The following is a 24,108-nucleotide window of genomic DNA, read 5'->3' as shown; positions in this document are numbered from 1 at the left end:
AATCGATAACTTATATGACATGAAGAGCATCTAATAATTCTCAAAAGAATAAACTAAACTTTAAACTTTAGTTATTAACATGCCAGTTACTAAACTGTGGATCGAAATTTTTAAAAAAAAAATGACATATTTGAATCACTCTAAATAATAGAATCCATATGTAAACGACTATAATTTAACAATATGTCACATAATTAAAGAAATGGAAAATTTCACTTTTGAAACTGAACTTGAGTTTTGTCATTAAAAATTACATCAACAGTTAACAATGAGTTAGTACTAACCAGGATAGCAAATTATTTTTTCAGAGGGTCTTGTTTTTGCCCTCTGAACATTGTTGAAAGAAAAGTTTGATTAAGAAATAAAATATATGATCTATATTTCTATGTTTTTACTAGAAATTTAAGGCTTAATATTTGCTTTAAAAGCAGCACTGACGGACTTCCCTGGTGGTGCAGTGGTTAAGAATCCGCCTGCCAATGCAGGGGACATGGGTTCAAGCCCTGGTCTGGGACGATCCCACATGCCGCGGAGCAACTGAGCCCGCAAGCCACAACTACTGAGCCCGCGAGCCACAACTACTGAAGCCTGCATGCCGAGAGCATGTGCTCCGCAACGAGAAGCCACCACAATGAAAAGCCCATGCACCGCAAGAAGAGTAGCCCCTGCTCGCCACAACTAGAGAAAGCCAGCGCACAGCAACAAAGACCCGACACAGCCATAAATAAATAAATAAATAAATAAATAAATGCACGGACAAAACCCAACACTTTTCGAAGAATTGGGGGGAAATGTTTTGGTTGCTTTAAAATAAATAAAACAAAACTCCCAAGCTTTCTTAGACTACCAACATGCCTCATAACAGTGCATCTTTCTCTCCTTAGCCACTGATGCTTAATCTTTTTGGAGTCATGAACCCTTTAGAGAAGCTGGTAATAAGAACTATGTAAAAACGCATCCAAACAAACACAAAATTCTTCACAGACCATCATATGCTGAAAGCAACAGATAACCAAACCCTTCCAGAGATCCCTTGTAAAGCAATACCTTAGGATGTAAAAAGAACAGTCACAAGAATCTACCACATGCTAAATACTATATATAAATTTAATTCTTTTTTAAATTGAAGTACAGTTGACTTACAATATTGTGTTCATTTCAGGTATACAGCAAACTGATTCAGTTTTTTTTTTCAGATTATATTCCATTATAGGTTATTACAAGATATTGAATATAATTCCCTGCTCTATATAGTAAATCCTTATTGCTTATCTGCTTCATGTATAGTAGTTTGTATCTGTTAATCCCATACTCCTAATTTGTCCCTGTGTCCCTCTCTCCCCCGTTTGGTAACCATAAATTTGTTTTCTATGTCTATGAGTCTGTTTCTGTTTTATATAAAAATTCATTTATATTATTTTTAGATTCCACATATAAGTCATACCAAATAATATTTGTCTTTCTCTGTCTGACTTACTTCACTAAGTATAATATTCTCTAGGTCTATCCATGTTGCTGCAAATGGCAATATTTCTTTTTTATGGCTGAGTAATATTCCCCTGTGTGTGTATGTATGTATGTATGTATGTGTATTTATATATAAGCATATAGGTATATATGCATATACACACACACACACACATCTACCTACTTACATACACACCACATCTTCTTAAGCCAATCATCTGTTGATTGGTACTTGGGTTGTATGTCTTGGCTACTGAAATTTAATTCTTTATATACCCATTTAATACAGGTATTAATAGTCCCATGTTATAAATGAGGAAACCACAGCTCAGTTGAGATAAACCAAATTGCCTGTGTATAGTTATTAAGCCAGGATTTGAATTTGGTTCTGACTCTGTAATTCATGCTCTTTCCATCATTTATGAAGAACTAATTTAGAGGGCAGTAATATAGTCAACATCCTATGCTAAAGTAACTGTTGGAAAAATAAACACCTAACCCATTACCAACAGTTTTGTAAGTATACAGATAGCTTTCCTCAGGAACCACAAACTATATTCTGCTACAAATAATATAAGTGGGATATAAACTACTTATATATTAAGAATAAGTATGTATTGTGGGTGAAATCCTTTCAGTACAAAACCTCATTATTAGCACTATTAAAAAAATACTATAGAAAGATTACTAAAGACAATCATCTCAAAGCCCTTTAAAAATTAGCTGTGCAAGACAAGCTCTAACATTGTCTCAAGTAAAAAGGTCTAGATAAAAATTTTTTAATCCACCTTTCGAAAATTCTTGAGGTCAGCAGGAATAGAACCATCCTGAAAGGTAGGTGGTTTTGTAATCATTTAACATCTTTAAGCCTCAGTTTCTTCTCTATTAGTTTGTCTGTAGTCACATTGTTAGTAAACAGGAGGGGCAAGATTCAACTCTAGGTTTCCTAACTAAAAATCCAATCAATATTCTTTCCACTAGGCCATGTAGGAGCAGCAATCTGGATATACCCCATTTAAAATATTTGCCATAATTTTACAAGTACATACATGGTTATACCATCACTCACATCTCTGACAAGTCTCAAAGCCTGTTTTGGCTCACAAAACAGACTATTTGGAAATAACATAAAAAGATTAAAATCAAAATTCCTAAAATATGTACGTAGGTTCGATAAAAATTAATAGAGAAATCCAAATATTGTTAATGATTACATACTGTTGGGAATTCTACTTACCCGCTTTGAAGGACAGTGCTCATTCTTTTCATCTGTCATCTTCCCACTTTTAAGTGCTTTCCTTGGGTGCTTGATAGTTGTTTTTATGGCAGGTCGACATACATAGTTCTCCAAGTTCTTTGGAGGTTTTTTAGTTCTCTTAGCCTGAAGGCCAATTTTCAATTTTAAATTTCCCTCTGAAAAGTTTGTTTCTTTCACTGAAAACTGTTGCTGTGCATCAGTCAAACCATCATCTTTCCCTGCTTCGATGGTTCTTTCCCGATTCCACTGGCGAAGGTCCTCTTCCTCCTTTGTGCTGTTCTCTAGCTCTACTTCTCTCTTGCTGACCAGTGTACCAGTATTGATGGCAGAGGAACTCTTTCTTGAAAATCCTTCGGAATCAGAACCCAATCCTAACATAGCAGTATTTCTAGGGTCCATCACAAGTGTATGTTATTGCCAAGGAATCTTATGAAAATTTTACAGAACAGTGTTCCATAAAAAACAGGGATCTCCAAAACTGGCAACCAGCATCTCTTTCTCTGCAGGATAGACCATAACAAAAAATTTATCAGAACAGAGGCAATTATTAACATGAGAAATCGGTATAGGGGGAGGAGAACGAGAAGATCAGGAAGAACCGAAAATCAGTTAAAATGGATCAAAATGCAGTTCAAAATGGATTTAAATTTAGTTATAAATAAATTTAAATTTCAGAATAAGTTTATTATTCTCCAGATATCATAAATAAGCTGTAGTGGTATGGTGCAAATCAATGTTTAAGATCCACTGTTCTAACTCAAGCAACAAGCTTCTGCAACTGACAGTAAAGCAAACACAGTCTAAGATAAAAATAATATCATATATTTTAACACTCCTCAGTTTCAAAGGAATATATTTCTTACATTTAAGAAATATATTATATTTCTTACATTTAAGAAACATATTATATTTCTTACAAATAAAATCAATTTCATTGAAGGTAAAGAACCCTGTTTTGGGCTGGTTTCAGCACTCCAATATTATTTATAAGAGGTGGTAGACTTTTTAGGTTAGGACTCTTAGGCTGGAATTATCTCTATTGCTGGTTTACAATTCAACTCTGAATTCATTTACTCATTCATTCATTAAAAAATATTTCTAAACACCTATCATGTGCCAGGCATTGTGCAACACCCTGGAAATACAGTATTCAACAAAACAGATCCAGTTCCTAAACTTACAAGCCTTATACTCTAGTGAGAAAGACAAACATTAAATAATTATATAAATGATTTAGAACAATGATTTTATTGTTATAAAAACTCTAAAAACCAGAAATATATTTTCACAAGTTTTCCCAACAGTCAGCTGTCATGCTTCAATCTTCCAAATCTATAAATTATTTTAAAACCAGAACGAAGATTTATTATTTTACAATAGTTGGTACACCTTAACAGAGAATCTGAATAATCCACACAGGGCAACCCCCTTCTCATAAATAAAGATCCTCAGGAAACCATATAGGATTGGCATATAATCTAGTGACTAGAGAATATAAAACGAAACGAAAACAAAATTATTCACTGTTCTTGAGGACTGACAGACTAGCCTTTATTTCAAGCATATATCCGAATCAAGATCCAGGACCAGTATCTGGAAAAAAAAGAACATCCTATCCCTTAGAAAGTTCCATTTATGCAGTAAAATATTTTATAGTTTAAACTATGTGCCTTAAGACTTTTCTTTCCAACAAGATAATAAGAGTTTCAAAGGCAAAGATCATATGATACAACGTTTACAACTCCTACAAGAAATGTAAGTAGAATGCATAGCCCAATGACTGGCACACAGCAAGGCTCAAGAGAAGGTGCCGACAATTTTATTAGCAGTGCTAGCAGCATTTTAAGTAGTTACTCAACAAATACTGGCCAACTGACTAAACTAAAGTGTATTCCTATTCTATTCATTCACACAAACAGCTGAAAGAGTAATTTTCAAATCAACTGCATATGACAATTATTCTTGCTGTCTACCACTTCATATATTAACACTTCACAATGGCATTCAAGGCTCTTCATAATATGGCTCTAACTTCTCAAACTTGTCTTTCATTACTTCCCAACACACATCCCCTATGATTTAGTCAATTCAGTTTTCTTCAACTTCCCTGGTGCTCCAGTGGCTAAGACTCCAAGCTCCCAATGCAGGGGCTCCGGGTTTGATCCCTGGTCAGGGAACTAGATCCCACATGCTGCAACTAAGAGTTTGCATACCTCAACAAAGATCCCGCGTGCCACAACTAAGACCCCAGACAGCGAAATAAATAAATAAATAAATAAATAAATATTTTTAAAAAATTGTTTTCTTTACTGTCCCTAACAAATCATGTTCATTTCTGCTCTGTGCCGTGTGCTTTCTTTCCTTTAAAAGTACAAAGTCCTATCTTCCCCATGATGTGTTCACATCCTGAAATTCAAAACTCTGAAAATCAAAAGTCGTCTCGTAACACCCTAGTGACAAAATGTGACCTGACCTGATCTGGATCAATTTTGGTCTTAATTACCACAATTTCTACGAACAGTCATACACTTCAAGTCAAACACTTGCAGAAGTACTAAAGTGTTTGATTAAGGAGTCTTTTTTGCCAGTTCTTCTTTTTCTCCCTTAACTCTAAACACTGGAGTGCCCCCAGGGCGTGCTCTTTCCTTTTCTATCTACACTAACTTCCTAAATGACCAGATCCAGTCTTTTGAATTTAAATGCCATCTAACACAGATGATTCAAAAATTTCTATCTCCAGACAGAGACCAGCTGAGACCCTCCTGGAACTCCCGATTCATATATTTAAATGCCTACTTGACACACTGACTAGATAGTTAATAATTAGGCACTTCGCTTAACATGTCCAAAGTCAATTCACCTTCGCCAAGCTCCCCAAATCTGTTCTTCCCACAGGCTTACTCATCTCAATAAATGAAACTCCAACCAGAAATATTTAGATCAAAAATTTTGAATCATCTGTGATTCCTTTCTTTTTCTAATGTCCCATATGTCCACTCGGTCAGAAAAGTCTTCTTTACCTTCAAAATATATGTGGAACCTATTTCTCACTAATTTGACAGCTACCAATCAGATCCAACTGATAATATCTGCCCTGTACTATTTATTTCAATAACCTCCTAACTGGTTCCTTGTTTCAACCTTTGTATCTCTTAATAGTCTTCTCAACTCAACAGCAGGGTAATCCTTTTAAAGCCTGTATCATATCATGTCACTCTTCTGCTCAAAAACCCTTTCAATGGCTTCCCATCTCACTCAAAGTAAAAGCCAGTCTTTACAATGGTCTAAATTCCCTACAATCCCCTCTACTTCTCTTCCATCTCCTACCAGTCTCCCCACTTAGTTCCAAGAAGTGGGGTGGAGGGCCACAGGTATTCTCCTTCTGTTTTTCAAATTCAACAAAAATACTCCTACCTAAGGGCCTTTGCACTTATTATTCTACCTGACTAGAACACCCTTTCCCCAGATCACTGCATGGCTTGCTCTGTCACTTCCATCATGTCTTTGCCTAAATATAACTTATAGAAGAGGCATTCCCTTTACAAAATAGAAAAACACCCATCCCACCTCTTCTCACACTCTATCCTTATTTCTCCTGTGCTCTTTTCACCAGCTGGTGTACAATATATTTATTTATTGTCTACACGCTTCCATTGGAATGTAAAGTCTACATGGAAGTGGATTTTTGTCAATTTGGTTCAAAGTACTATTCAGCATCAAGAACGGTACCTGGCACATAGGTGGTAGTCAATAAATATTTAAATTAACTCCATGCTTTATGTGGGTTACATGTTATTGGCTTCAATTTGTTCCTTTTCTAGTTTTTTCCCTCCTCTTTCTTTCTTGTTTCTTAAATTCAAATGCCCATCCAGGGTTTCGTGTTACTAATGGTGAACTGATGGACCTGCCAAATATCTTATTGGTTAGTTATTAAAAGAAATCCTTTTTGGAATAAAAAACAAATGATAATTTATACAAAAACAACTACTTTTACATACACTACTCACAAGTACACACATTTTAAAATTTCCCTATAATTTTTGATTTTCATAATGAAAGAATTACAGAAGTCTTAATGTATATTTATAAATATATAAAGTAGAATTTCCATATTTCTTCCAAAGAACTCAAAGCATTTTTTACCAGCACTTACTCACTCTCCAAACATTCCAGAGAAGGGTTTGGAGAGCATGATTCTCTTCATTTTAAAAATGGAAAAAACTGAAACCAAGTGACACAGATTATTAAATAATAGCAGAGTATCAATAAACTGAAAAGGAAATTAATTTGAAAATATTGATCACTACCCTAGACATGTATGTAGGAATAGAGAAATATTATGTTTCCTTAACTTGATCAAGGAGAAAAAAGAATAGTATTCTTAGGGCATATTCTGTGAATCCACTTAGGCAGTGACTGGAAAATCATGATTGGCAAACTCCACATACCAAATTTAAGTGTTTCTAGTAAAGATAAATCCAAGTTCTGAAGATACTTCACAACAAAGAATGCTTTTATCTGCTAAATGTAAACTGCCTGAAAAGCAGTCCCTAGAGCAGCTGCCAGACGTTGTTTTTGAATTTTCAAAGCAATGTTCTTTGTGAATGATATTCTTTCAGCTTTTGGAAAGATGTATCTATACAATCTAGGTTCTCCATCCAGGAGCAAGGATGCTATGTTGTTACACAACTTATTCTGGTTCCTACTATAATACATTCAATTTAAAACGCAGTTGCAAGGAGAAACACAGAACTAAGAATGCTAGAATCTCTTCATTCACACTCAAAGAGGCAAATTCAACATTCATCTCACGTGCAACTTTGGGATTTACATTTTCAAACCATTGAAACAATCCAAAACAGTCTAGCCCAAATTCAAGGGAAACTAACATTAATCTACAGCATGAAGCCCTTTTTCCCAGATCATTTTAGTTATGAACAAACTTTTTAGAAAATTGCTAATTACAGTTGACCCTTGAACAACAAGAGTTTGAACCGCACAGGTCCACTTAAATGAAGATTTCTTCGATAGTAAACACTACAGTACTACATGATTTGCAGTTGGTTGAATCCACACACGTGGAGGAACCGCATATACAGAGGGCTGACTGTGGGTTTTCGACGGCTTGGAGGGTCTGCGCCCCTAACCCCCGTTTTGTTCAAGGGTCAACTGTATATATTTTCTAAGTACTACAAATATTGAGTCCTTACAGTGGGTTTAGCATTAGCAATTTAAAAATAATAAAGGGCTTCCCTGGTGGCGCAGTGGTTGAGAATCCACCTGCTGATGCAGGGGACATGGGTTCGTGCCCCGGTCCGGGAAGATCCCACATGCCGCGGAGCAGCTGGGCCCGTGAGCCATGGCCACTGAGCCTGCGAGTCCAGAGCCTGTGCTCCACAACGGGAGAGGCCACAACAGTGAGAGGCCCGCGTACCGCAAAAAAAAAAATAAATAAAATAAAAAATAAAAATAATAAAAATACCAAAGTTTAACTGAGCTCTTAATATGTGCAAAGCTGTATGCTAAAAGTTTTATACAGATTATCTCATTTAAGCCTCACAATCACCATGAGGTAGTTACTACTATTCTTCTCTTTTTAGAGATGAAAAGACAAGTTAACAACCAATAAAAGGTAGAGTCTAGGTCTGCCTGGCTCCTCTTAAACACTATGTTATTCTGCCTCCCAAAGATCATTTTTAGTCCTGATCTTATTACTCCTCTCTGCTACATTTGGCATATTTGATATTTGAAACTCTCACCTGGCTGCTATGATCAAACATTCTACTGGCTCTCCAACTACCTCTCTAACCAGTCCACCATTTCCTTTATGGATTCATCATTCTTAATCTATCCCTTCATCCATTCAATAAATATTTTCACAGTCTCTAAATATGTTTTGAGAATTGTGATACCCACAGTAGATACAGTCATAAGTAATGCAAATATAGTCCTTGGTGTCATGAACTTTAAATTTAGTGGGGGAGACAAATGAATGACTGATCATACAAATATATATAACTTCTAATAAATGTGAAGGTACTACTATGTGAGGTAGTATATCAAGGAAACTTGGAGGGACGGGGAACATATCTTAGAAAAACATGTAACTATAAGCTGAGACCCAGTACGAGCAGGCAATAGCCAGGCAAAATGTGGAGGTGAAAATGATCCAAAAATAGGGAACAGTGGGTGTAAAAACTCCCTGAGACTGTAAAGGTTAACAGTAGGTAAACCAAATGGAGAACAGCACAATACGAAAATGGAATGTTAAATGAAAATAGCTTGCAGAAGGCCTTGTTGGCCTACATGAAAGATATGGAATTCAAAAAGAAGCTCTGAAAAGGAAAGTAATGATACAATTTACATTTTAAGAAAACTTCTCTGGTTGCTGTGGAAGAATGATTAGAAAAATAGTAAAAGTTGATTCTGGAATAACAGTCATAAGATTGACAGATTAGGGTAGTAGCACTGGAAATTTTTTAAGAATGGATGGATTAAGAGATATTTTAGAGGTATAATAGATATGATTGGTCAATAAGAAGTAGGAGGGGAGGGAAATAAAATATGAAGACTTGAGCAATCATAGAATTGTACGGTGGTACCATTTAGACACTCCTTAAACAAATATTTACTAAGTGCCCATTATGTAACAGAAACTTACACAGCACTGCAAAAAAACACAAAAATCCTGCCCTCATGGGGCTAGCATTCTATAAGTTGTCTGCCAGAATGACACAGAAGGGGAGATCAAGAGTTCAGTAATAAACGTGTTTAATTTTAGATGCCTGTGAAACATTTAAGTAGAAAGGTCAAGTAGACAGATGGAAATACAGGCACATGATATATACAGAGGGAGGCAGTATGACAATTTATGAACATAAAATAAAAGGAGTTTTATAAGTTTTAGTTTTAACATGGTAAGAAAGGTAATTTATCTTATTAACTTTCCCTAATATGTAAAAGTAACATTTTTTTTTTCTTTTTGGATAAGTACATATCTAAAATTACCACAATGCAGACTAAACAATGTTTGCAGATTTTTAGCTTAAAATAAGTAAAATCTAGCTTGACTCATCTATGATAAATTTTCATTTTCCTTTGTTGTCTTTATTAAACATAGTTAGAGACTGTCATCATTGCTGTATTTCTCAACATTCAAAACCAGATATAAATTAACTATACAAAACTTATAAAAATTCATAGTTCATTATGCATTTTAATTTGTCCTGAGTTTCATGCTCTTTAAAATTCTTATAAATGACCATAATATTTCTTAGAATATATCATCTTAGCTAAGTAATCACAGTACCATCAGTAAGTCAGAAATGTGGGGATCATCCTTGACTTCTCAACCTAACACCAAAACCTGTCAAAACCATGTAAACAATTTTTGATTACACACAGTTCCAATTCCACTGCCACTGAGTTGTCCAAAAAAACAATTCTTACCCAGAATATAGTAGTGGCCTTCTAACTCCTTTGTATATCCACCTTGCTCTCCTCCACTCCCTTCCTCCAGCCAGAAAGATGATTTTTAAAATAATCTAATTATGTCATTTTTCCACTTAAAACCTTTGGATGCTTTCATACTGACATTTGGATATAAAAGTCTCCTATCCTAATAATAATTTATAACTTAAATTTTCACTATGGTACAGTAGTTAAAGACACAAACTCTGGATCCAGAATGCACAGGCTCAGATCCCAGTACTGGTATATTAATTTTGGGCAAGGCACTCTATGCCTTGTTCTCTCATCCGTGAATAGAAACTGTTGTTAGGGTTCAATCTAATACATTAGTACTTACAAAAGTACTACACACACACACACACACACACACACACACACACACACACACCAGTGTCTACGTTTACTTTTTGTTATTATCAGCCCCTACCTAACTCTATCCACATCATTTCCCACTCTTCTATAAGCACAGCAGGGGTAAATAAAACCCCCAAAAAGCAATAACATATGTGTGACATACAAGTGTTCTAAGTACTTTTCAGTTCCCCAAACGTCTCTGTCTTCCTCCCTCTAGGAGAACATAGTTACTTCTCTCTGCCTAGTACTCTTTTCTACCTGCTTCTTTGCTTTTTTTTTTTTTTTTTTTTTTTTTTGTGGTACGCGGGCCTCTCACTGTTGCGGCCTCTCCCGTTATGGAGCACAGGCTCCCGGACGCGCAGGCTCAGCGGCCATGGCTCACGGGCCCAGCCGCTCCGCGGCATGTGGGATCTTCCCGGACCGGGACACGAACCCGTGTCCCCTGCATCGGCAGGCGGACTCCCAACCACTGCGCCACCAGGGAAGCCCAACTACCTGCTTCTTTGATGACTTCTACTCATCCTTTCCATCTCAGCTTAAAGGTCACTTTATCAGGGAGACATTTCCTAACCCCCTAGACCAGGGGAGATCTCCCTGTTAGGGGGTCATATAGCATACTGTAAGTCCCTTAAAACTTATCATACTAGTAAGCTATATGCTTAATATCCATATTTTACACTAGACCATTTGTTTCATGAGAATAAGAATTCTATCTGCCTTATCACTGATATATATCCTTAGTAAAGTTCCTGGACCATAAAAGGTATTCAATAAATATCTACTGACTGAATAAGCCAACATGCATATTACTATATTTTTAATCATGTATGTAGAGAATAGACAAAATGAAAATTGAAATGTTAAAGAACTCATATTTTAATTGTCTTTAAACACTAATTAATCTTATACTGTTTTTACAACTTAAAATATAAGCTCTATCCCCGCAACGGGAGAGGCCACAACAGACGGAGGCCCGCATACCACAAAAAAAATAAAAAATAAAAAAAATAAGCTCTATGTATATCACCAGTAAAAGAGTAAGCAGTGTCCTAACTGGTTTAAGATGTTTTACGTTAAACCACTGAATCACTGATGTTACATAAGTCACTGAAATCAGAAAAAGCTAAAATATCTTCATGAAGATACCAAAAAAATTTGAACTATGTCCCTAAATGACTTATACAACATAAACTACACTTAAAAAGCTGGACAAATTAAGCTTTTTTACTCAGCTACAGAACAACCCTTCATTTAAAAGATAGGGACAATCACCAACAATTCCTTTCAAAGTACTCATCACCAGTAAATCTAGTTATTTTTATATTTATGTATTGTATATATTTCTTAAATTCCAAGATGCCACTGATTTTAAGAGGCTTCATGAATCAATGACCTCATTTTCAGGGGGAAATTTTTTTATAAACCACTACCACATTAAATGTAATTATCAATTGTATTATTTCCTAATTTCAGAAACATTAAACTGGGAGTAAAGAATGTGTCTCATGACCAAAGAAATACTGTATTATACCAACAAACTACTTCAGAAACTCAGAACAGGAAAGTGAAATAGCAGACATAAATTATAACTAGTAAGCCACAAGAGGAAAATATACACAGAAAGAATTCCCAAAGCTAATCCTGAGGAAAAAATTATACTCATCGACTGTCAGACAGGTAATCTAATCAAAGCTTACTTAATTCTTCCTGACAAGCAAAGTTAACACAAATCGAATATATATAACTTCAATTGTTTTTTAAAAAAGGAAGGATGGGGGGGCTTCCCTGGTGGCACAGTGGTTGAGAGTCCACCTGCCAATGCAGGGGACACGGGTTCGTGCCCCGGTCCGGGAAGATCCCACATGCCGCGGAGCAGCTAGGCCCGTGAGCCATGGCCTCTGAGCCTGCGCGTCCGGAGCTTGTGGTCCGCAACGGGAGAGGCCACAACAGTGAGAGGCCCGTGTACCGCAAAAAAAAAAAAAAAAAAAAAAAAGGAAGGGTGGGGACTTCCCTGGTGGTCCAGTGGGTAAGAGTCCTCGCTCCCAATGCAGGAGGCCCAGGTTCAATCCCGGTCAGGGAACTAGATCCCGCATGCATGCCACAACTAAGACCCAGAGCAGCCAAAATAAATAAACAAACAAATATATTTTTTTTAATAAATAAAATTAAATTTAAAAGGAAGGATGGGTCCATGGTTGCAAGGAATATGTAGGGACATTGAACTCTATCCCTAGGGAATTCTAAAATGGCAAAAGGAGGGAAGCAGAAGTTAACATCAGAAAGATTTTCTCATTAGTGAATTATTACACTTTGACCAGGATTAAGGGCTGTCAACTCAGGGCCAATCCACTTGGTTATACACTAAACAAAAGAGTCGTTTCCAAGAGGGTACCATTTACATTGTAAATACATTATATTTAGTTTTCATAAAACTTTTCTGTGGAAAAATTGGAGTTGGAATGTAAAATGGTGCAGCTGCTTTGGAAAACAGTCTGGCAGTTACTCAAAAGGCTAAACAGAGTTACCACATAACCTTGCAATTTCACTCCTAGGCATATACCCAAGAGAAATGAAAACATTTATCTTGGACTTCCCCTGGTGGCGCAGTGGTTAAGAATCCACCTGCCAATGCAGGGGACACGGGTTCGAGCCCTGCTCCGGGAAGATCCCACATGCCGCGGAGCAACTAAGCCCGTGCGCCACAACTACTGAGCCTGCGCTCTAGAGCCCGCGAGCCACAACTACTGAGCCCGCGTGCCACAACTACTGAAGTCCGCCGCGCCTAGAGCCCATGTTCTGCAACAAGAGAAGCCACTGCCATGAGAAGCCCGCACACAGCAAGGAAGCGTAGCGCCTGCTCGCCGCAACTAGAGAAAGCCTGTGTGCAGCAACAAAGACCCAACGCAGCCATAAATAAATAAATAAATAAATAAATAAATTAATTAATTAAATAAAAAGATTTAAAAAAATTTTATCTACACAAAAACTTGTACACAAATGTTCACAGGAACATTATCCATACAATGAAATGTTATTCATCAATGAAAAGGCATGAAGTCATCCCTCAGTATCCGCGAAGAACTGGTTCCAGAACCCCTACAAATACCAAAATCCGAAAATACTCAAGCCCCTTATATAAAATGGCATAGTATTTGTGTATAACCTACATGCATTTAAATCATCTCTAGATTGCTTCTAATTCCTAATACAATGTAAACGCTACATAAATAGTTGTAAATACGATGTAAATGCTGTATAAATAGTTGTGTGCAGCAAATTCAAGTTTTGCTTCTTGGAACTTTCCAGAATTCTTTCCCCCAAACATTCTTTCTATCTATCTATCTATCTATCTATCTATCTATCTATCTATCTATGGCTGTGTTGGGTCTTCGTTGCCGCACGTGGGTTTTCTCTAGTTGCGGCGAGTGGGGCTACTCTTCTTTGCGGTGCACGGGATTCTCATTGCAGTGGTTTCCCTTGTTGTGGAGCATGGGCTCTAGGCGCACGGGTGGCAGTAGTTGTGGCACGTGGGCTCAGTAGTTGTGGCGCACGGGCTTAGCTGCTCCACAGCATGTGGGATCTTCCCGGGCCAGGGCTTGCACCCATGTCCCCTGCATTGGCAGGTGGATTCTCAACCACTGCGCCACCTGGGAAGCCCCTGCCACATACATTTTCAATCCATGGTTAGTTGAATGTGAGGATGTGAAACCCATGGATATGGAGGGCCAGATGTACTGATACATGCTACAACATAGATGAGCTTTGAAAACATTATGTTAAATGAAGGAAGCCAGTTCCAACAGACAACATTGTAAGATTCCATTTGTATGAAATGTCCAAACCCAGCAAACCCATAAAGAAAGTAGATAAGTGGTTACCTAGGGCTAGGGTAAAAGGGGAATATCTGGGAGGGGGAGTGACTATGGGTACCAAGGTGCAATGTTCTAATATTAGATAGTGGAGATGGCTGCATAACTATATGAATATGTTAAAAACCACTGAATTGTATGCTTCAAATTAGTGAATTGTACAGTAAATGAATTATACCTCAATAAAGCTCTTTAACATTTTTCTGGCAGATCAAAATAAAGTTTCTTGTGGAAGGGATTCCCTTCCTACTTTACATAAAAACAGATTATGGACTAGTGGCAGTCCTGAAAAAACCTTTTTCAATTAACAGATTTCAATATGGCAAGAAGCTGACTTATTTGATATATGTTTGTTGCATGTTGACCTAACTGGTTATCCATTTGGAGAAAACAAAGTTAGAACCATTCCTCATTAAACACAAGAGTAATTTCCTCATGGACTTCCCTGGTGGCAAAGTGGTTAAGAATCTGCCTGCCAATGCAGGGGAGACGGGTTCAAGCCCTGGTCTGGGAAGATCCCACATGCCGCAGAGCAACTAAGCCCGTGTGCCACAACTATTGAGCCCGCATGCCACAACTACTGAAGCTGTGCACCTAGAGCCCATGCTCTGCAACAAGAGAAGCCATCACAATGAGAAGCCCGTGCACCGCAGCGAAGAGTAGCCCCCACTCACTGCAACTAGAGAAAGCCCAGGCACAGCAATGAAGACCCAACGCAACCTAATTAATTCATTAATTAATTAAAGAATAATTGGATTTAAGAGCTATATGTACAAATAAAAGCACTTGAAGAGTACTGGTGAATATTTCTATAGCCTATGGTTAAGAAACCTTATGCAAATCAGGAAACTAGAAACCATAAAGGAAAAAAGTGACCAATTTGATTACATAAAAGCATTATATACTATAATGTAAGATGTAAACAAAATCAAGGACAAACAATAGATTGGGAGAAAATATAATGAACATGAAAAAGGATTAATATCTCTAACATACAAAGTTATTCTATAAACTAGTACATAAGAAAAGACATACAGGAGATATGCACAGGAAATTACAGAAGAGACAGAAATAATTAGAAACATAAAAAGATGATCTACCTCACTGGTAGTCAGGGAGGTGTGAATTAAGATATTTTTCACTCATCACTTTGGTTGAAATTTAAGACTGATAACAACTAATACTGGCAAGGTGGGAAAGAGGGCACTAGTGGCCACCATCATTTTGGAAAGTAATCTTTTCTATCATAGAAAAATAAAAGCACCAATAAAAGGATACTTATTATAGCAGTCCTTGATGTGCTACATACACAAAAACAGTTAAATATATATATATATTCACACACAAATATACAGCCATGTATGCTATTTTTAAGTAAAAATGCAAGCATGATCTCATATTTGTAAAGAGTAGAAAAAAACATGTATTTGTATGCACATAGAAATAAATATGGATGATTATACATCAACTGATAGCACTGGTTACTTTAGGGGAAAAGGTTTGGAAGTAAACGGGAAAAATCTTGTTTATAAATATTTTTTTCCTTGACCTGTTACAGAATTTGTGTAAGTTTTATAATTAAACACAAATCCAATAAAAACATATTTTTAAAAGATTTGAAATATACATAGGTACTATATGCACACACCTCTGAAGTCTTGTTCATATATACATGAAATTGAGAAAACTAACCCAATAGCTTTTGGATGTACTTTTTAACTCCATTATCTTAATACTGACTAGCTATTTTCTTAATATATTCCTCTCCTTTTTGTTTCCATTCAATAGACTGCCACCTCTTTATCTTTTATTTGTGTCTTTATCTTTTTATTATTTTGTTTTATTGTGGTAAGAACACTTAACATGACATCTATCAAATTTTCAAGTGTACAATACACTATCGTTGACTATACATACAATGCTGTACAATAAATCTCTAGAGCTTATTCATCTTGTTTGACTGAAACTTTATGCCTATTAATAAGTAATTCTCCATTTCCTCCTACCCACAACTACATGCCTCTTCAAACTAGATCAGGAAAAAAAAGACAAATGGGACTTTATGAAAAATGAGAACTTCTGTTCATCAAAAGACACCACCTAGAGAGTGAAAAGGGAAGCCATACATTGGATGACGATATTTGCAACGCATATATTTGAGAAAGGAATTGCATTCAGAATATATATTAAGAGCAGGTTCTTCACAAGAGGATGTCCAATCATCCAACGCACACATGAAAAGTTGCTTAAACTCACCAGTCATCAGTGAAATGCAAATCAATACCAATGAAATACTATTACCCACCAAAACGGCTAAAATTAAAAAGAATGGCAACACCAAAAGCTGGGGAAGATGTGGAGCCTCATAAAGTTATAAAGTCATAAAATCAACTTGGAAAACCGTTTGACAGTATTTACTAAAGATAAAAATATGCTTACCCCGTGGCCCAGCAATTCCACTCCTAGGTATATGCCAAAGACAAATGAGTGCATACTGTTCACCAAAAGAGGGGAGGTGGCCAGGTAAGGCTTCACAGCATCAACTTGAACTTTGTCTCAGAAGTTGGGTAGGTGTTCTCTAAGCAGCCAGGCACTGGGAGGAACATGAAAGTCATGGAGATATAAACGAACCGTGTATGGGAATGATGACAGTTCCAAACAGCTGAAGCACAAGGGTAGGAGGCCCAGTGAGACACAAAGCTAAAGAGGTAGGCAGGATCTTGAAGAGTGCTAAAGAGTGTGTCCTGCCAAGGCACATGGTCAGGTTTGGATTCAGAAATCGCATGCATTTCAGAGACGTGTGTGGGATATAGCTAGGGAGGCTTGGTAACTGTATGCTGGAAGCCAATCAGGGTGGGTCACAGATAGATGATAATCACCTTGCTGCCATTTTACTGATTTTGAAGAATTACTTTTCTTATACCCACTCTGCCATTCTAACATTGGTATGTTGCTTTAACTAATGATTCTCCAGAAATTACTGCATTATCAAAATGGTGAAGGGAAAAAGAAGGTGGACAGGTAACAGACTACAGCAAAGATTGACTTAAACCACCATCTAACCACCACCATCCCATGTGAGTTTATGTCCATTTTTAAATGCAGTCCCTGTTGAAGAACAGGTAAATAATGCAACTGTCATTCCATAACACTCATAATTAAGATGCTTATGAAACAAGAAACTTGGAGGTGGCCATTTTTAATCATCTAGTTCTAAGTCTCAGTAAATAGTTTCCAGATTTGTGTGGAACAGATTCATCTAGAAATATTTTTCGAGGCCTATCTGAATCCCAAATCATACTACTTTCTTAAACATCTCAATTCTACTTAAGAAGATAGCCTCTAACTATCTGTAATTTTTTGTTAATATTTTCTTAAGGACACCATTTACATGGAAGAGAACAGACTCTCAAATACATACGAATGATAATTCTGACTTAGACTTAGGAAAAAGAAATCATACGTGATATGGATCCTTAATTCTCTGGTGATTTCTGTAAAACAGCAACAAGAGATCAGAAAAACTCTAGGGAATATGTTGTTACTAGAAAAGTTTCCCCTCAATGTTCTGGAATTAATTCCTTTTCCTGGACTGATGAAGTCCAAAACTACCAGCCTTTTAGGCACAGTGCCAATTCAACAGATGGGCCCTACATTTTCCTAATGGTAGAGGTGGACTGGCAAGTGTGAAGTCATGTGCTCAAGCAAGAGGATATGTTTCATGCATTAGCTAAGAGGGTCTCTGATAGGTTTTAAAATCAACAACAGCAAAAAACCTAGGCACTTCCCTGGAGGCGCAGTGGTTAAGAATCCCCCTGCCAATGCAGGGGACAGGGGTTCGAGCCCTGCTCTGGGAAGATCCCACATGCCGTGGAGCAGCTAAGACCATGCGCCACAACTACTGAGCCTGCGCTCTAGAGCCCGCAAGCCACAACTACTGAGCCTGTGTGCCCAGAGCCCGTGCTCTGCAACGAGAAGCCACAGCAATGAGAAGCCCGTGCACCGCAACGAAGAGTAGCCCCCGTTCACTGCAACTAGAGAAAGCTTACGCACAGCAGCAAAGACCCAATACAGCCAAAAAAAAAAAAAAAACCCTATATACTGTGATTGCTTTTATTGTCTATTATTTCTATTCCTTCCAATTTCTGACACCTCAAATATATTTACATAGATCCTTACCCACATCCAGAAAAACATGTCCTGCAAAATGCAGTAAGTCAACCTAAATGATATTAAGCCCCTAAGAGTTACAAGTATTAGTTACATCTTACAAATGTATTCTAGGAGGTTAGGTATGTTGACTAATTAAGTCCACAGATGTAAAACCAGCTTAATAAAAGAAAGGTATAACAATGCCCAATGATAGGCTACATAAGAAATTAGGAGACAGCTTGATCTCATTCTTACTCTGTAAATTTTCAAAGCTAGAAATGATTATCATGTTAATGAGTAAGCAGCTTCATGTCTTTTGACACCTCATTCATTACTTTATAAACTTGTATTTATTTGTTTTACCTTATATTGCCCTAGATATCTAGGAAGCTAATGACCATTCTGGCCATCTTTTCAGAGTAACCAAATAGAAATAGGTACTCTGGTTCTTAATTTCACATAAAATGAGTGTTCTGAGCTCTGCAAGACAAAGAGCTATTTAACAGATAAAAGAATAGCAATTTGTTCCTCAACCATTTTATTTTTGTCTCTATGTCTTGACTAGTTAGTACTTGCTAGGTTTTCTTAGTCAGTGAAGTATTATCCCTAAAATTATCAAAAGATTCTTTCAACCCTGGCATTTTTAGTAAGTGTCAAGAATACTCCACAACTCAGTCCAAGAACTTCATCCCTTCTCTACATTCACTATCCAGGTAATCTCATGAAGTCCCATGGCTCTAAACAGCATCTCTACACTGATCAACTCCCAAATTTACATTTGCCCCAACCTCGAGACTTACATATCCAACTGCCCTACTCAATATCTCAACCAGAAACATTTAATAGAAAACTTAAAGTCAGTATATCCAAACCAAATATAGTATCTGCATTCCCGCAACCTGCTTCTCCCAGTGTTTGTCATCTCATTCAACTCATAATCATCTCTTGCCTCAAATATCACAACCTCCTACTAGCTGATCACTCTGGTTGCATTACCCTTGCCTTCCAAAGTGTATATATTAGACCAAGTCATTTCCCTGTTCAAAACCTCCCAATAGCTTCCTATCAAGTCCAGAATAAAACCTAGAAACTTAGTCAAGTCTTAAAAGTCCCTACATTATCTAGGCCCTGGCTACCTCTTCTCCCTATTTTCTTATTTTTTTTTTTTTGTGGTACGCGGGCCTCTCACTGTTGTGGCCTCTCCCGTTGCGGAGCACAGGCTCCGGACGCTCAGGCTCAGTGGCCGTGGCTCACGGGCCCAGCCGCTCCACGGCATGTGGGATCCTCCCGGACCAGGGCACAAACCCACGTCCCCTGCATCGGCTGGTGGACCCTCAACCACTGCGCCACCAGGGAAGCCTCTCCCTATTTTCTATTATTCTTCCCCACATTATTTACTCTGTTCCAGCTCTTTCCCATTTCTGAAATACACCACACCACTGCCTTAGCACTTATGCTTATGCCCCAGATAGATTCATGGGGTCCTTCGTATCATTCAGATTTCTGCTCAAATACTACTGCCTCAAAGGACTTCCCTAACTACCTAATATCCCCTTACCTTGTTTACATTTCCTTTACAACACTTATCACTGAAGGACATCCCTGGTGGTCCAGTGGTTAAGACTCCGTGCTGCCAACGCAGGGGGCCTGGGTTCGATCCCTGGTCAGGGAACTAGATCCCATATGCCGCAACTAAAAGATCCTGCATGCCACAACGAAGACCCCGCTTGCTGCAAGTAAGACCCAACACAGCCAAATAAATAAATAGTAAAAAAACAAAACATTTATCACTGGAATGCTATGACATCATATCCATGTATACAATATCTATCTTGGCACTCACTAGAAAGTGAGTACCATGATGGCAGTGATTCTTGACTATCATTATTCACTGCTCTATCCCCCGGGCTTTTAGCACAGTACTTGGCATAAAGTACAGTTCTCCCTAGGTATCTGCAGGTGGTTGGTTCCAAGATCCCTTACAGATACCAAAACCCAAGGGATGCTCAAGTCCCTTATACAAAATGGCATAGCATTTCCATATAACCTAAGCACATCCTCCTCTATACTTTAACCAAGTGTCCTCAAACCCCAGGCTGCAGACCCGTAGTGGTCCGCAGCCTGTTAGGAACCGGGCCGCACAGCAGGAGGTGCGCAGTGGGTGAGTGAGCAAAGCTTAATCTGCCACTCCCCATCGCTCACATTACCACCTGAACCATCCCCAGCCCGTCCATGGAAAAATCGTCTTCCACGAAACCAGTCCCTGGTGCCAAAAAGGTGGGGGATTGCTGCTTTAAACCATCTCTACATTACTTATAATATCTAATGCAATGTGTATGCTACATAAATAGTCGTAAATACTACAATGTAAATGCTATATAGTTGATGGCATGAGGCAAATTCATGTTTGCATTTTGGAACTTTCTGGAATTTTTCCCCCAAATATTTTTGATCTGTGGTCGGTTGAATCCGCAGACGCAGAACCCATGGATACGGAGGGCCAACTGTATACAATCAATACTTGTTGAATGCCTTCTGTTGGAAGGCACAGGAGGCAGAATGCTGGATTTTATTTAACACTGAACAGAGGACTTAACCCACTGATACCCCAAAGGCCTAACTGTCCAATGGACTGCCTTGATAAAACATAGGCACACAATAAAGATTCCTCAAGAGTTAGAGATTTTTTCCCTAGAATTGATTTGCTCTGGCATAAAATAACATATCCCAAGAAATCTTTACTATACCTTAAGAATGAGTTTTGCTTGAACCACATGTAATATGATGGTAGCAACATGTTAAATCAATACTGAAAGATCTTGTCCTGGAGAAGGAAAAGGAAAATGCCCAAGGACCTTATTTTGTTCGTGACCGTATCCTAGTGCCTGGCACATAATAATCACTCAGTGAATACATGTTGGTCTTTTTTCTCAATCAAATAAGGTGGTTTAATAAAAGAGATGGGTTCTGCTTTAGAAGACTACACTGGGCTCCTAAAAATCAAAGGAAATACTAAATCAGCTTTTTTTAAAAAAAATAAATAAATTTATTTATTTATTTTTGGCTGAGTTGGGTCTTCGTTGCGGTGCGCAGGCTTATTGCTGTGGCTTCTCTTGTTGCAGAGCACGGGCTCTAGGCGTGTGGGCTTCAGTAGTTGTGGCACATGGGCTCAGTAGTTGTGGTTCGCAGGCTCTAGAGTGCAGGCTCAGTAGTTGTGGCACACGGGCTCAGGTGCTCCACGGCACTTGGGATCTTCCCAGAGCAGAGCGAGAACCCGTGGTCCCTGCATTGGCAGGTGGATTCTTAACCACTGTGCCACCAGGGAAGTCCTGTGATCAGCTTTAAAAAGAGAACTGTCATAACTAAACCTAATTCTGTTCAAAGACTTAAGGTTCTCCACCCCAAAATATTCACACAGTGAGATATATTCCTGTTCACTTTGGAGACAAATCCTTGATTTGGTAAGAAGGTAAAATGAAGCCAAACACAAATGCCTAACCTGGAGTTAAGTGGAAAAAAACAAAAGTAGAATTCACATGTGCGGCAAATAAGATAAACCAAGAATCAGGAAAAAACATGTATACATGTAAATAAGTTGTTTATACATACTTTCACAAAGTATTTTACATATTTTTACCTCCTATAGGAAATATATATAAGGGAGGTCACTTGCTTTCCTTAAAAAATTTCTCTTTTCAGGAAATGAAATAACAGCAAATCTGTACTATGCACTTGCTACATGACATAAATTATGCTAAGAACTTGCACATATTATCTCATACAATCCTCCAACAATCCTTTGCTATAAGTATTATCATCATTTTACAGTCAAGGAAACTAAAGACCATAAGTATTTTAGTATTTTGCTAAAGGTTACATAGTAAGTAGCAAAACTGGAATCTGAGCTTACCCAATTTGATTTTTTTTTGGTCCACACTGCATGGCTTGCTGGATCTTAGTTCACCGACCAGGGATTGAACCCGTGCCCCCTGCAGTGGAAGCGCAGAGTCTTAACCACTGGACCACCAGGAAAATCCCTCAATCAGATTTTAGAGTCCACAGCCTTAATCACCATTTGAAATTTGCAACAAATTGAGGAGAAATATACCAATGTGGAGGCTGGGAGATTTTTCATTATTAAGAAAAGCAATTATATGTTATTTTATTTGGCTGGGTAACTATTGTAGACAAGGCCCGATTAACTAAAATGCTGAAGGAGTGTATTCTAGTAAAAATTTTCTGAGTAACTAAAAGAGAACCAATTATTTTCTTGATTGGAATCGTTGTTAAAATTACCTTTAACTGTAAGAATATACTATTTTGTGTAAGTAGAGTGTACTGAACATAGTTCCATCTTTATTTTTTTGATGATCTCTAAGCACAAAGGCCAACCTTATATAGCACTGAAGACACAGGAAATCATAGGGGAATGGGTGGAAAGTTCTATAGTGATTCAAATTACAGTCCCCTGAACTCATTCTGCTATGTTATATTCACTTTCATACCCTTGCAGATGATCTTCCTCTACCTAGAATGCTCTTGCTATACCTTACTGAATAACTCATATTTATCCTTTAAAACCTGTCTCTTTCCACTGGTCAGAAGCCATCCCTAACCTTTCCTTTCTCCCCACAGACTTAATAACTTTCTCCCCTCTCTACCTGGGAGAAATGTATTACATCATATATTAAGTTTGTTAACAGGATGTTCCTCTTACTAGATTCACAACTCGCTTCAGGCAAAAAACAAACCAAAAAAAATCCTAATTTTTTCCCAACACCTAAGCACAGAAATGCGAATGGAGTAAGTACTGAAAAAATGTTCGTTGGTTGAATGATGAATGAATCAATGAACAAACAGAATTATTACTGTTCAGAAGAAATAAAACCCTGATTTGCTCTACATTTGAGGGGTTTTTTTCCCTTTAAACACACACTCAGAATTATTTTTATAATTAACTTAAATCTCTAACTAATTGCAGTTTTAAGGTGATTGCTCTTTTTTCTTTGATATGCTTCTGCATCTAAACTTTAACTTTCCAACTTGTGTTATCATTTAGTTATCAATCATATACATGGAATCTCTACTTGTTTGAGATTCTTATTCTCCAATCTTTGTATCCTCATATATATATTATATATAATATATATAAAATATTGTTCAACCCATAATGATTATACATGATTAATTCACTCCATTTTCTCAAATGTCAGAATTAGTAGTTTTTCTTTCAAAGACAATCTTTTACATTCTCTCCATTAAGCCCTGTTAAGCTTTAAATGTTACTGTTTAAACTCTAGGGCTTTCATTTTCAGCAGTGCTGAATTTAAGAAACCTTATCATAAGGAATGTCTCTACCACATTCTCAATGTCATTTACACCTAGAAGCCATGATATTGCTCCTTTATAATCTGACACACTGTCCACCTGTGGTCTTAGGACAAATAAAACTGAATGAGAGGAGTGATTTGGTATCAAGTGTAGAAAAGATAGAACAAAATGTAAAACAAGAAGATTAAGTCAAAGATTCATGATTTA

General features: G+C 37.4%; 1 protein-coding gene and 1 non-coding gene across 2 annotated transcripts in view; one reads left to right on the top strand and one right to left on the bottom strand.

The window, feature by feature from the left end:
* ASH1L (ASH1 like histone lysine methyltransferase) overlaps nucleotides 1-24,108 on the bottom strand; it is a 237,333-nt gene that overhangs the window by 207,155 nt on the left and 6,070 nt on the right. The window contains exons 2-3 of the mRNA XM_024116023.3: nucleotides 16,858-17,011; nucleotides 2,705-3,225 (exon numbers count right to left, since the gene is read on the bottom strand). Coding sequence (XP_023971791.1) covers nucleotides 2,705-3,124 — 420 coding nt within the window. The 5' untranslated portion in view covers nucleotides 3,125-3,225; nucleotides 16,858-17,011. The remainder of the gene's footprint in view (nucleotides 1-2,704; nucleotides 3,226-16,857; nucleotides 17,012-24,108) is intronic.
* On the top strand, nucleotides 20,170-20,242 carry TRNAG-GCC (transfer RNA glycine (anticodon GCC)). Its single transcript has one exon. It is a non-coding gene; the product is annotated as a tRNA-Gly (tRNA).

This window comes from Physeter macrocephalus, chromosome 4, assembly GCF_002837175.3.
Source record: "Physeter macrocephalus isolate SW-GA chromosome 4, ASM283717v5, whole genome shotgun sequence".
Classification (NCBI taxonomy): domain Eukaryota; kingdom Metazoa; phylum Chordata; class Mammalia; order Artiodactyla; family Physeteridae; genus Physeter; species Physeter macrocephalus.
The sequence above is the reverse complement of the archived record's forward strand: the minus strand, read 5'-3'. Positions and strand labels throughout refer to the sequence as shown.